This window comes from Dipodomys merriami, unplaced genomic scaffold (genome assembly GCF_024711535.1).
Source record: "Dipodomys merriami isolate MVZ:Mamm:240054 unplaced genomic scaffold, mDipMer1.0.p SCAF_2, whole genome shotgun sequence".
In the NCBI taxonomy this organism is placed as follows: domain Eukaryota; kingdom Metazoa; phylum Chordata; class Mammalia; order Rodentia; family Heteromyidae; genus Dipodomys; species Dipodomys merriami.
In genome coordinates this window covers 57,659,816-57,672,767 of record NW_027203381.1, presented here as the reverse complement: position 1 = coordinate 57,672,767, position 12,952 = coordinate 57,659,816, and the positions used below count along the sequence as shown (strand labels likewise).

The 12,952-nt window shown below is 47.3% G+C and overlaps 1 protein-coding gene across 1 annotated transcript; it reads left to right on the top strand.

The window, feature by feature from the left end:
- The first annotated feature begins 384 nt into the window (after positions 1 to 384).
- LOC138831832 (cytochrome P450 2J2-like) lies at positions 385 to 10,369 on the top strand. The gene is made up of 5 exons (XM_070028855.1): positions 385 to 549; positions 1,411 to 1,552; positions 2,459 to 2,646; positions 9,911 to 10,052; positions 10,152 to 10,369. The coding sequence occupies exons 1-5, from the start codon at positions 385 to 387 to the stop codon at positions 10,367 to 10,369; spliced, it is 855 nt and encodes a 284-aa protein (XP_069884956.1).
- Positions 10,370 to 12,952: the final 2,583 nt, after the last annotated feature.

The window sequence follows — 12,952 nt, the reverse complement described above, 5'->3', positions numbered from 1 at the left end:
CAACTTTGGCCTGGCCTTTGTCAGCACCGCATGGCGCCGGGTAATGGCACTTGGGAAGTCAGGTGTGCAGGCCATGGCATGGTTGTGGCTCAGGCTGGGAGGTTGCAAAGTGGGCGAGACAGAGGCTCCTTGAGCCTGATTCTGGTTTCCTTAGGTGTCTTCTGCTAAGCAAGCTGACAAGTATGGATGCAGGGGCAGGGAATAAGAGTCAGGACACTGCAACATCTTGACTAGGTCTTAACAGTCACTGCTACCAGTGCTGTCATTATTTGGAATTTTCTAAATGTCAGGGCTGCCTGTGTCAGAAGCCCCAGCCAACTCAGCTGCCCTGACTGATGTCTGAGTGGGCTCTGAGTAGACCTCTCTCCCCTCCAGCTGTATGACATGTTTCCCTGGGCCCTCCGCCACCTCCCTGGACCCCACCAGGAGATATTTAGACACCAAGAAGCTATGAAGGGCTTCATCCGCCATGAGATCATCAGACACAAGCTCAAGGCATCAGAGGCCCCCAAGGACTTCATCAATTGCTATCTGGCCCAAATCACCAAGGTGGGCCTGAACTGGCTGCAAGGAAGCAAGGATGCTGTGTTCCCAGGATGCACCTTGTTACTAGGCTATGGTCTCAATCTTTGACTGGTCACTGTCTCAGTCTGCACATTTTTTTTCAAAATACCCTGAAGGGTTAGATTCAGAAAGGATTTTCCAGCTGGATGTTGGTGGTTCACACCTATAATCCTAGCTACTCAGGAGGCTGAGATCTGAAAATCATGGTTCAATGTCAACTTTGGCAGGATAGTACATGGGACTCTGATCAATTAATCACCAAAAAGCCAGAAGTGGAGCTGTGGCTCAGGTGGTGGAATGCTAGCCTTGAGTACAACAGCTCAGGGACAAGCCCCCAGGCCTGAGTTCAAGTCCCAAGACCAGCATACAGAAAGACAGGCAGACTGACAGAAATATGGAGGACGGAAGGAAAGAAGAAAGGGAGAGAAGGGTAAGGGAAAGAAAGAAAAGAAGGAAGGAAAAGAAAAGAAAGAGAAAGAAAGAAAAAGAAAGAAAGAGAAAGAAAGAGAGGAAGAAAGAGAAGAAGAGAGAGGGAAGGAGGAAAGAAAGAAAGGAAGGAAGGAAGGAAGAAGGATTTTCATTATTTTTTCAGGCCAGGGCTGGCTCTGCAGACAGGGGTAGGCAGAGAAGAAGAGTTGGCTACTGTTTGGTTCAGAACCCCAGGAGGAGAATCCCCATGAAAAAAAAAATTGTCTGTAGCAGTCCTGAGACCCAGCCCTCTGACACCCAAGGAGTTCAACAAGGTCTTGGGACATGCTGGGCCTCAGCAGATACCAGGGCTCTGTTAGGGGGAGATAAGATCCCGAGTTGCTACCCCAGTCCACCCACTTCCCATCTCTCTCCCAGGCCTCAGACGATCCTATCTCCACATTCAACGAGGAGAACTTGATCCAAGTGGTAATTGACCTGTTTCTGGGAGGCACGGACACCACAGCCACCACTCTGCACTGGGCACTCATTTATATGGTCCATCACAGAAACATCCAGGGTGAGGGGCACTCACGGGCTGCCTAATTGTCTCATGCAGGTAATCCTCCTTAGGGCTTTGGTGGCTTATGTTCTCAGCTGTGTGGTACAGCAGTACGGGGACTGTTGACAGCTCTGTGTATATGTGCCTGCATGCTGGTACCAAGGCTTGAACTCAGGGCTTCATGCTTTCACTCTGATTTTTTTGCCCCTCACAGCTGGCTCTCTAATACTTGAGCCATGCCTCCAGTTCAGTTTCTTTTGCTGGTTAATTGGAGATAGAATATCCTGCCAGGCTAACTCTAAACCACCATCCTCAGATCTCAGCCTCCTGACTAGCTAGGATTAAGGCATGAGCCACTGGCAACCAGCAGATGTTGACAGTGTTGCATGGAGCTAGAAAGGGTTCAATTACCAGCCTACAGCTCACTGTGTAACCTTGAACAAGCCATTATACCTATCAAAAACAGTGAGAATCGGGCAAGCAGTAATGACTCCATGCCAACTAAGTGCCAAGCCCCAGGATGATAGCCAAATGGTGGCTGGAGTCCACCCAGGGATAAATTAAATTCAAGTCCTGGCTCCAGTTTTGTGACCTTGGATAAAAGGATGTGCCTTGGTAGGGCCTTCGTTTTTTCTCAAGCACGAGGATCTTTGTATCTGGAGCGCCCCCACGTGGCAGGGGATGGAATCTGGGATTCTGTCCCTTTTCGTAAGTACCTCCTGCAGGAGCAAGCCCTGCAAATTGTTCACAGGAAGCACGCTCTCTCCTATGGGATCAGGGATGGCAGGGTGGGGTGCTCTGGCCCAAGGGGCAGCATGGCGCGCTGGTGGCTCTGGGTTGAGAGATGGGATGCAGGCCTGGGGGAGGGTGAGAGGGGGGTGCTAGGACACCATCTTCCCCAGACTCACACTGAGCCACCCACAGAGAGGGTGCAGCAGGAGCTGGACGCAGTGCTGGGCAGCGCCCAGGCTGTCTGCTACGAGGACCGTGAGCGGCTGCCCTACACGCGCGCCGTCCTCCACGAGGTGCAGCGTGTCAGCAGTGTGGTGGCCGTGGGTGCAGTGCGCCAGTGCGTGACGCCCACCACGCTACATAGTTACTACGTGCCCAAGGTAAGCGGCCCTGCTCACTCCACATCCAACCAGCACCCGCAGATAGGCCCTTCCTGCCCTTAGCTGCAGCTTCTGCCAACCCGCTATCTTACTGTCATTCAGTCATCTGTCTGCCTATGGCATTCATATAGGGGATGTGTAATAAGACCTCACATATGCTGGGAGCTCAGGCCTGTAATCCTAACTATGCAGGAAGCTGAGATCTAAGGAACGAGGTTCAAAGTCAGCCCGCACAGGAAAGTCTTTGAGATTCTTAACTTCAATTAACTACCAAAAAGCTAAAGGTGGAGCTGTGGCTCAAGTGGGAAAGCGCTAACCTTGAGTGATAAAAGCCAAGGTACAGCTGAGGGTCCTGAATTCAAGCCCCAGTATGGGCACAATTAAAACAAACAAACAGGGCTGGGAAGGTGGCTCCGTGGTAGAGTGCTTGCCTTGCGTGCCTGAGGCCCTGAGTTCGATTCCTCAGCACCACATAAGCAGAAAAAGCCGGAAGTGGTGCCGTGGTTCAAGTGGTGGAGCGCTTGCCTTGAGCTGAAGAGCTGAGGGACAGCGCCCAGGCCCAGAGTTCAAGCCCCATGACCAACAAAACAACAAACAAACCCTAGTCTTCCAGCAAGCTTTAAGTAAATGGGGCTGTTACACATTATATATCCAGATACAATGGGGCTGTGCTTAGCTTTGAATAGAAGCACTGCAATTGATCAGTAACCATTCAAATTAGTTTATATCATATGTCCATTAACTACTGAAGTTCAAATCTTTTTTTTTTTTTTTTTTTTTGTCAGTCGTGGGGCTTGAACTTTGGGCCTGGGCGCTGTCCCTCAGCTCTTCAGCTCAAGGCGAGCGCTCTACCACTTGAGCTACAACGCCACTTCCGGTTTTCTGGTGGTTTATTGGAGATAGGAGTCTCACGGTCACTCCTGCCTGGGCTGCCTTTGAACCGCGATCCTCAGATCTCAGCCTCCTGAGTAGCTTGGATTACAGGTGTGAGCCACCTGCGCCCGGCTCTGAAGTTCAAATCTTAAGCCATAAAGAATAATGTTTCTCATATATTTGATGCTAACTCTGACAAGCTATTGTCTATCACTTAAATATATGCCCAGATTTTTAGAAACCACATAACGCAAATAGCATTAAAATTATAAATAACTATACACCAGCAATCTTAGCTCCTCAGGAGGCTGAGATCTGCAGGATCATAATTCCATAATAGTTCAAAGCCAGGCAGGACAGAAAAGTTCACTAGACTCTATCTCCAAAATAAGCAGTAAAAAATACTGCTGAAAGCATGTCTGAAATTAGGGAAGCAAGCCTAGGCTCTGAATTCAAACCCCAGTATTAGAGAAAAAAAGGGAAAAATAATAAATAGCTAAAATAACAAGGGCTATCTGTCACTCTCATGACTGTTTTTAGGTCTCGGTGGCTCATGGACTGGGCTGGAGGCCACCCTTGGTTCTCTGTCATATAAGTTTCCTCATATGGTGGCTTCAAAACACGGTATCTGACCTCAGTTCATAAAAAACTAGAGAGCACCCAATAGAGAAGCTACAGTCTTTTTATAAATCAATCTCCAGTGTGAAATCCAGTCACTTTACCATAGTCCATTTGTTAGAAGTGAGAAACAAGATCCAGCCTAGTCTGGGAAGGAGATTATGTAAAGGTATGAATACCAGGAGCTAAGATTCTTTTCAGGGTATGTATGTATGTATGTATGTATTTAGTGCCAGTTACTGGGGCACAGTTCCTGTTTGGCTTTTTCCACTCATGGTAAACACTCTACCACTTGAGCTACCTCTCTACTCACAGCTTTTTGCTGATTACTTGGAGAAAAGAGTCTTCAACTTTTCTTCTTGGGCTGGCTTTGAACTTCAATCCTCAGATCATAACCCACTGAATAACTAGCGTTACAGGTGTGTGCAACCAGCCACTTGGCTTTTCAGGGGCATTTAAAAAGTAAGGTACTGGGGCTGGGAAGGTGGCTCAGTGGTAGAGTGCTTGCCTTGCATGCATGAGGCCCTGGGTTCAATTCCTCAGCACCACATAAACAGAAAAAGCTAGAAGTGGCGCTGTGGCTCAAGTGATAGAGTGCTAGCCCTGAGCTGAAGAGCTGAGGGACAGTGCCCAGAGATGAGGCCCCATGGCCGACAAAAATAAATAAATAAATAAATAAGGTAAGGTACCAACTGGCACATGCATGAAATCTCACTCAAGAGGCTGAGATCTGAGAATCACACTTCAAAGCAGCCTGGGTAAGAAAACCGCAGACTCTTATCTCCAACTAAGCTCACACACACACACACACACACACACACACACACACACACACACAGCTGGGGCTGGGGCTCAAGTGGTAGAGCACTAGTCTTGAGCAAAAAAAAAGCAGGAAAGCTCAGCACCCTGGCTCTGAGTTCAAGCCTCAGAATTGGCTCAAAAAGAGAAAAGAGAAAGAAAAAAGAAAGGAAGGAAGGAAGAGAGGAAAGAAAGAAAGAAGGAAGGAAGGAAAAGGTACTACAGGCATATAGGTGACAAGATTGCCATTTTAATAAAAACAAGTCACTCATCTTGTTGCCCCAGTACGGGTAACCCTATACATGTAAAGGCGTAGCTGGAGCCCCAAGAATTTTCTCAGGAAGAGGCTCTGGCTCTGCGGCGAGGCTCCAGCCTGTTCATCCTTGGAAGCCATAGTGGTACAATGTGGCACATTAGATACAGGAGTGGTACAGAGAGAGGGTACGGAGTCCAATCTGTTCCACCATGACAGTCTTCATTCAGTGTTTACCACTGAATGAAGTTAGGAAGTTAGGCCCTCCCTAAGGGCCCTACTAGGGTGCCAGTACTAATAAATGATCATACTTAAGATTCCTGCCTCAATCCATTTCTCCTTTAACAACCTCTAGATATTATGTAGACACTGCCTCAAGATAATTCCTTTGATATTGTTGTTGTGACTTAGTAAATTGCTCAAAAACATAGCTATAAAGTGATAAACTCAGTTTTATCTTCATATTCCTGGGACTACAAAAGTTTTGCTCTGTCTACCACACTCACCGTCAGTCCTATTGCTTCCAGTAAGCCTATCTAGCTTTCACAAAAATGAATTGATGCAGTTGGGTGTGGGTAGCTTACAACTATAACCCTAGCTTCTCAGCAGGCTGAGATCTGAGGATTGTGGTTCAAAGCCAGCACAGGTAGGAAAGTCTATGAGACTCTTATCCCCATTTAATCACCCCAAAACTCAAAGTGGAGCTGTGGTTCAAGTGGTAGAGTGCCAGCCTTGTGCAGAAAAGGTTAAGGGACAGTGCCCAGGCCCTGAATTCAAGCACCAGCACACACACATACATACACTAATAATAATGAATCTATGTGCTAAATGAAGATGTTTTTCATTGTTTGTTGGCATGTCTGGTTGGCTGATACCAAATTGTCCTTGGCAATAATTGATCACCAAGTCCACAGTTTGTCAAGTGATGCCTGGAATATGTGTTCAGAAGCACAGACTCAGCTCTTCCTGCTGCTGGCACAGCAAGAGGACCTGAGCTCAGATTGTCTTAAAGTGATGTCAAGTGATGTCAGATCAAGTTAAAAGGGGGGAGGGGTGCAGGAGGACCAAAGTTCAGCTCTGTTTCATGCTGTTTGGGATTCAAAACTTCCTTAGAACCTATTCCTGCCAATTTGATTCTAGAATTGCTCTGCGATAAAGACTCCAGAGGGCCTTTAGCAACCTAGAATCGATCTGGAACTTTTACAATTTGGGGGAGGGATGGCTGCTGAAAGCTGAGTCAGAGATTGTCAGCGTGTCATTAAATGGCATAGATACCCCGAAACAGTTTCCTGTCATTTCCTTAGCTGAGTGATAGCAACAATAGTGAAGGTTCCTAATACAATGGCTGCATTTCAAGCCTGTGTCAGCTCTGGCATTCAACTTGATTGTGGACTTCAAACTGCCATTTATCAAGGAGAAGCTAGCAGAGAGTTCCCAGGAGGCACCCAGCAGGCAGATGGCAGAGTCATCTTGTACAATTGGATAGACAAATGATGCTTTGAACCTGTTTCATGAAGTAACGTCAACCACCTTGCAAAGTGGCTAGGACAGCTCTCTAGAACAGAATATAAATGATCCTGGAGGGAATATAGAATTCTGCCCAAGAGACCCTTCATGTGAAGGTAATTCTTATGAGTGTTTGGGTCTGGGCACAGTGGTTCATGCCCATAATCCCAGGTGTTGGGAAGTAATCACAGTTCCAGGCCAGCCAAGTAAAAAAATGTTTTAAATAATAATGATGAAAAAAATCAGGGCTGGGAAGGTGGCTCAGTGGTAGAGCACTTGCCTTACATGCCTGAGGCCCTGGGTTCAATTCCTCAGCACCCACATAAGCAAAAGAAAAAAGACGGATGTGGCGCTGTGGCTCAAGTGGTAGAGTGCTAGCCTTGAGCTGAAGAGCTGAGGGACAGCGCCCAGGCCCAGAGTTCAGGCCCCATGACCGGATCCAAAAAAAAAAAGAAATTGAAGAAAAGAAAAGAAAAAAAGAAAAAAAGTCAATGAGTTAGTAGGACTCTGTCTCAAAGAATAAGCTGGGTAAAGTGGTTCACAGCCCAAGAAACTCTGAAAAAGAACTAAAAGCAAAAAGGGCTGGAGTCCTGGGGCTTGCACTCAGGGCCTGGGCTAGCACTCTACCACTTGAACCACAGCCCCACTTCTGGCTCTTTCTGTTTATGTGGTGCTGAGGAATCAAACCCAGGGCTTCAAGCATGCCAGACAAGCACTTTATCACTGAGCCACATTCCCAGCCCCAGCCTTTGTTTTTTGAGACCAGGACTCACTATGTAGTCCAGGTTGACTCCAATGCTGGGAGTACAAGTAGGTGTACCACTGGCTGGATCCTGCTAAAGGATTATTTTTTGTTATCTTTGTTTTATTTTTAAGCTCCTTTTGTCAAAGCCAAGAGTCCTATCATTAGCCACTTGATCCCCCCTGACTTAACTCTATGGTGTTTGGTGAGTGAGCCAAAGGGTGGGAGGTCTTCTCAGAATCCTGGAGCTGAGGCACAGTAGCTCATGCCTGTAATCCTAGCTACTGAAGAAGCTGAGATCTGAAAATCAAGGTTCAAAGCCAGTTAGGACAGAAAAATCTATGAGACTTTCATCTCCAATAAACCAGCAGAAAGTGTGGTGCTGTGGCTCAAGTGGTAGAGCACTCGCCTTGAGCTGAAGAGCTGAGGGACAGTGCCCAGGCCCAGAGTTCAAGTCCCATGACCCACAGAAAACAAACAAACAAAATAAAAGACTTTTAAAAAAACCCAGCAGAAAGCCAGAAGTAGAGGTGTGGTTCAAATGGTAGAGTGCCAGTCTTGAGTGGAAAAGCCATGTAAGAGCATGAGGCCCTGAGTTTAAGGCCTTGTATTAGCATCAAAAAGAAAAAAGAGGGGGCTGGGAAGGTGGCTCAGTGGTAGAGCGCTTGCCTTGCATGCTCAAGGCCCTGGGTTCGATTCCTCAGCACCACATAAGCAAAAAGAAAAAAGCCGGAAGTGGCTCTGTGGCTTAAGTGGTAGAGCGCTAGCCTTGAGCTGAAGAGCTGAGGGACAGCGCCCAGGCCCAGGGTTCAGGCCCCACGACCGGACCCAAAAAAAAAAAAAAAAGAAAAAAGAAAAAAGAAAAGGTTCTGGCACTGCGTTTCCTATGTCCTGGGAACCCCATCCTTGCTCCACTTTGACCTACACATATTGTTTATGCCCAGTGTAGCGCCATATGGGAAGGAGCAGAGGCCTGCAGCCTTTGGTGCCTTCCTGACCACTCACCTCACTCGGAGACAGCAAGGGCTGGAATTAGGGTTACAGGAGAGATTAAGGCTATAGGAAAGATTAGCATTAGGGTGAAGGTTATGTGAGAGTTGTGGTTGGGATTAGGGCAAGGATTATATTCAGGTTCTCCTTTCCCACTCCTACAGAGTCAAGAGTCGAGCTTTTTTTTTTTTTTTTTTTTTTTTTTTTTTTTTTTTTGCCAGTCATGGTGCCTGAATTCTGGGCCTGGGCGCTGTTCCTCAGCTCTTCAGCTCAAGGCTAGTGCTCTACCACTTGAGCCACAGCACCACTTCCAGCTTTTTCTGCTTATGTGGTGCTGAGGAATCGAACCCAGGGCCTCATGAATGCAAGGCATGCACTCTACCACTGAGCCACCTTCTCAGCCCCAAGAATTGAGCTTTCTACCTCCTAGAATCCTGTGCTAGTGTGTGTGTGTGTGTGTGTGTGTGTGTGTGTGTGTGTGTGTGTGTGTGTGTGTGTGTGTGTGTGTGTGTGTAAGAAACAGAGACAGAGAACTGGGCTTGGACTCAGGGCATGGGTGCCATCCCTTAGGTTTTTTGCTCAAGGCTGGTACTCTACCACTTGTGCTACATCTCCATTCTGGCTTTTTAGTGATGAATTGAAGTTCATTGAAAATGAAAGTGTCATGAACTTTTGTTTTCCAGTCCTGGGGCTTGGCTTGAACTCAGGGCTTAGGCACTGTCCCTGAGCTTCTTTTTGCTCAAGGCTAGCACTTTATCACTTGAGCCATACCACCACTTCCAGCTTTTTCTGTTTATGTGGTACTAAGGATTCAAACCCAGGGCTTCATGTATGCTAGGCAAGCACTCTACAGCTAAGCCATGTTCCCAACTCAAAAGTGTCACAAACTTTGTTGCCTGGGCTGGCTTTGGACTGTGATGCATAGCTCTCAGCATCCTGTGTAGCTAAAATTACAATTGTGAGGGGCTGGGAATGTGGCTTAGTGGTAGAGTGTTTGTCCAGCATGCATGAAGCCCTGGGTTCAATTCCTCAGTACCACATAAACTAAAAAAGCTGTGAGTGGCTCTGTGGCTCAAGTGGTAGAGTGCTAGCCTTGAGCACAGAGGCTCAGGGACAGTCCAGGCCCTGAGTTCAAGCCCCAGGACTGGCCAAAAAAAAAAAAAAATTACAGTTGTGAGCTTACTGGCATTGGGCTTCTACTCTACTGTTATCTGCCTTTCCAACACTCAGATTTTTGTTGTTGTTGTTGATCATTCCTTTCTCTCCACCTGTTTCTGTTTCTCTCTCAAACGTGGACTGCCATAAACCCATGGGCACAAAGCTCAGCCAGGAGGGAGTAGGCCTGTGGGATCTCCCCGGGGGGGCCTGCAGGGTCCAGTCACTCCCACCAGCACACCGGGAGTTTCCCTGAGGTCTTCTGACCCTGGGCTGGGCTCTGGCCCCTGAGGCTCCTTGTGGGCCTGTGTAGCAGCTTCTCTCTGCAGGGAACTATCATTTTGCCCAACCTTGCCTCTGTGCTGTATGACCCTGAGTGCTGGGAGAGCCCTCGGCAGTTCAACCCTGGCCATTTCCTGGACAAGGATGAGAACTTCGTGGTCAATGAGGCCTTCTTGCCCTTCTCTGCAGGTATGAGGCATAGTATGGAGTCCTGGGTGGAGCCAGGACTGGAAGATGGGGACACACACAGGCCAGTGCCACACTCTGACCTTTCTCCTCGACTTCCAGGACATCGGATGTGCCCTGGGGACCAGCTGGCTCGAATGGAGCTCTTCCTGATGTTTGCCACCCTCCTTCGGACCTTTAGCTTCCAACTGCCAGAGGGGAGCCCGGAGCTCAGGCTGGAGTACGTCTTTGGGGGCACTCTGCAGCCTCAGCCCCAGAAGATCTGTGCACTGCCTCGCGTGAGCAGCCCCAGCCCAGACCTTACAGAGGAAGGCCTGTAGTGGGCTAGGTGTCTGGAGCCCTGCTCCCATCCCCAAACCCCTTCCTCATTCTCTCTTGGCTCCTGCAAGTTTCAAGAAGAGGAAAAGCAGGGGTCCACCGAGTTCAGCTGCTCACTGTTCCCTCTAATATAGCATCAAGGGTGATAGTGGGAAGTGGATAGCTCATTTCTTAATATAGGTTAGTTACTCTTGGTAAGGAAGGACTTTACAACTTTAAGGTTAGGTATATCAGTTTATATTATTTGAAGAACCAATCAAACTTGACCAGGTAGCAGTCAAATAGACTCAGAGAAAAAGGCATAACTATAATGCGTGTAAATACGATAAATGTTCAGGATTGATGAACTAAAAATTGGGCAGCCTATTTTCTGCCATCTCCTGACCTCTTCTGGCCAAAGGGAAGAAGCTCAGGTCTCTGCCTATCCAGGACAGAGAATTTATATCCCAGCAGCCAAGGTGCAGCAAATTCTTCACTAAGGACCCTCTATTTTCCCTGCAAGGATCGCCAAGATTTGAAACATTGATTCTCCAGACAAGTCCTATTTACTGCAAAAAAATGATTTGCATTACATAAATTGAAATCAAAGTAAGAGACTACTACACTCCAGTTAGAATTGCATAGAAACAATACTTGGGCAATCTCAAGAATTAGAAAATGCAGAGAAACCTGAACTCTTGTACACTGTTGATGAGAATGTTAAACATAGAACCATGATGGGAAACAGCTTGGCAATTTCTTGTGAAAGCAGGCATGACACCGCCAACATACAACCTAGTAAGCTTGCAATCCAGTCATACTAGTTGTTGGTATTTTTAACCAAAAGAAGTAAAAGTGTATGTTCTCATAAACACATATTACTTGATCTCATTTTTTTTTTTTTTTTGGTTGGTCGTGGGGCTTGAGCTCTGGGGCCTGGGCACTGTCCCTCAGCTCTTCAGCTCAAGGGGAGTGCTCTACCGCTTGAGCCACAGCGCCACTTCCAGTTTTCGAGTGGTTTATTGGAGATAAGGGTCTCACGGACTTTCCTGCCTGGGCTGGCTTTGAACCTCGATCCTCAGATCTCAGCCTCCTGAGTAGCTAGGATTACAGGCGTGAGCCACCAGCTCCCGGCTTTGATCTCATTTTTATAATATTCTTGAAAAGGAAAAGTTGTAGGTATGGAAAACAGATAAATAGGAATTGTGAGAGACATCAGAGAACTTTCAAGACTAGAGGAAATAGTCTGATCATGTTGATGGGTACCTGACTATATATGCTTGACACAACTCATACATCTGTACACTTTCGTGTGCGTGTGCGTGTGTGCGTGTGTGTGTGTGTGTGTGTGTGTGTGTGTGTGTGTGTGTGTGTGTGTGTGTGTGCTGGTACTGGGGTTTAAACTTAGGGGCTTGTACTCCTCCTTAGCTTTTTAACTCAGAGCTGGTGCTCTACCACTTGAGCCACCACCCTACTTCTAGCTTTAAAAAAAAAATGTTTTTGCCAGTCCTGGAGGTTGAATTCAGGGCCTAAGCACTGTCACTGAGCTTCTTTTGCTCAAGGCTAGCACTCTACCACTAAGCCACATTCCCAGCCCTATGTCTAGCTTTTTGCTGGTTAAATTGGAGATGAGTCTCTCAGATTTGCCTACTCAGGCTGGCTTCAAATTATGACACTGCTGTCTATTTTTAATCTATCTTTATAATATACACATATATGTTGCATGCCTTAAAAACTGATTTTTTTTTGTTGGTCATGGGACTTGAACTCTGGGCCTGGGCAGTGTCCCTGAACTCTTCAGCTCAAGGCAAATGCTCTACCACTTGAGCCACAGTACCACTTCCAGTTTTCTGATGGTTAATTGGAGATAAGAGTCTCATTGACTTTTCTGCTTGGGCTGGCTTTGAACCATAATCCTTAGATGTCAGCCTGTTGAATAGCTGACCCTTGATTTCTCATGCTCTTGCTCTAATTCTAAGAGGCAACCTAAGCGATGGTTTTGCTGGGCCTTTGAATTAACTAAATGCTGGATGCTCAGTCGTCCCCCCCCCCACACACACACTTTGTATCTGTGCTCTTTGATCTGAGCTATTCTTTGCCCAAGACACTTTAAAACCTTCTTGGGCTCCAAGAAAGACAAAATCAGCATCTTGCGACAGAGGTAAAACTGCCTCTCAAGAAACAATGCCATCGGAGCTGGGAATGTGGCTTAGTGGTAGATTGCCTGCCTATCATGCATGAATCCCGGGTTAGATTTCTCAATACTGTATAAACAGAAAAAAAAAAAGTTGGAAGTGGTGCTGTGGCTCAAGTGATAGAGCACTAGCCTTGAGCAAAAGAAGCTCAGGGACAGTGCCTAGGCCCTGTGTTCAAGCCCCAGGACTGGCAAAGAAAGAGGAAGAAAAAGGAGGAGGAGGAGGAAGAGGAGGAGGAGGAGGAGGAGGAGGAGGAGGAGGAGGAGGAGGAGAAGGAGGAGGAGGAGGAGGAGGAGGAGGAGGAGGAGGAGGAGGAGGAGGAGGAGGAGGAGGAGGAGCAATGTCATCTTATCATCTGACAGAGCAGCTGGTCATCTAGGCCATACCTTGACCAGGACTGCCTTAACTATG

Bases quoted from the DNA above. Each gene is read 5' to 3' on its own strand.
- LOC138831832 (XM_070028855.1), top strand. From the start codon at position 385: ATGTTTCCCTGGGCCCTCCGCCACCTCCCTGGACCCCACCAGGAGATA. The intron at 1,553-2,458 runs GTGAGGGGCACT...AGCCACCCACAG, and splicing joins CCATCACAGAAACATCCAGG to AGAGGGTGCAGCAGGAGCTG. The intron at 10,053-10,151 runs GTATGAGGCATA...CTCGACTTCCAG, and splicing joins CTTCTTGCCCTTCTCTGCAG to GACATCGGATGTGCCCTGGG.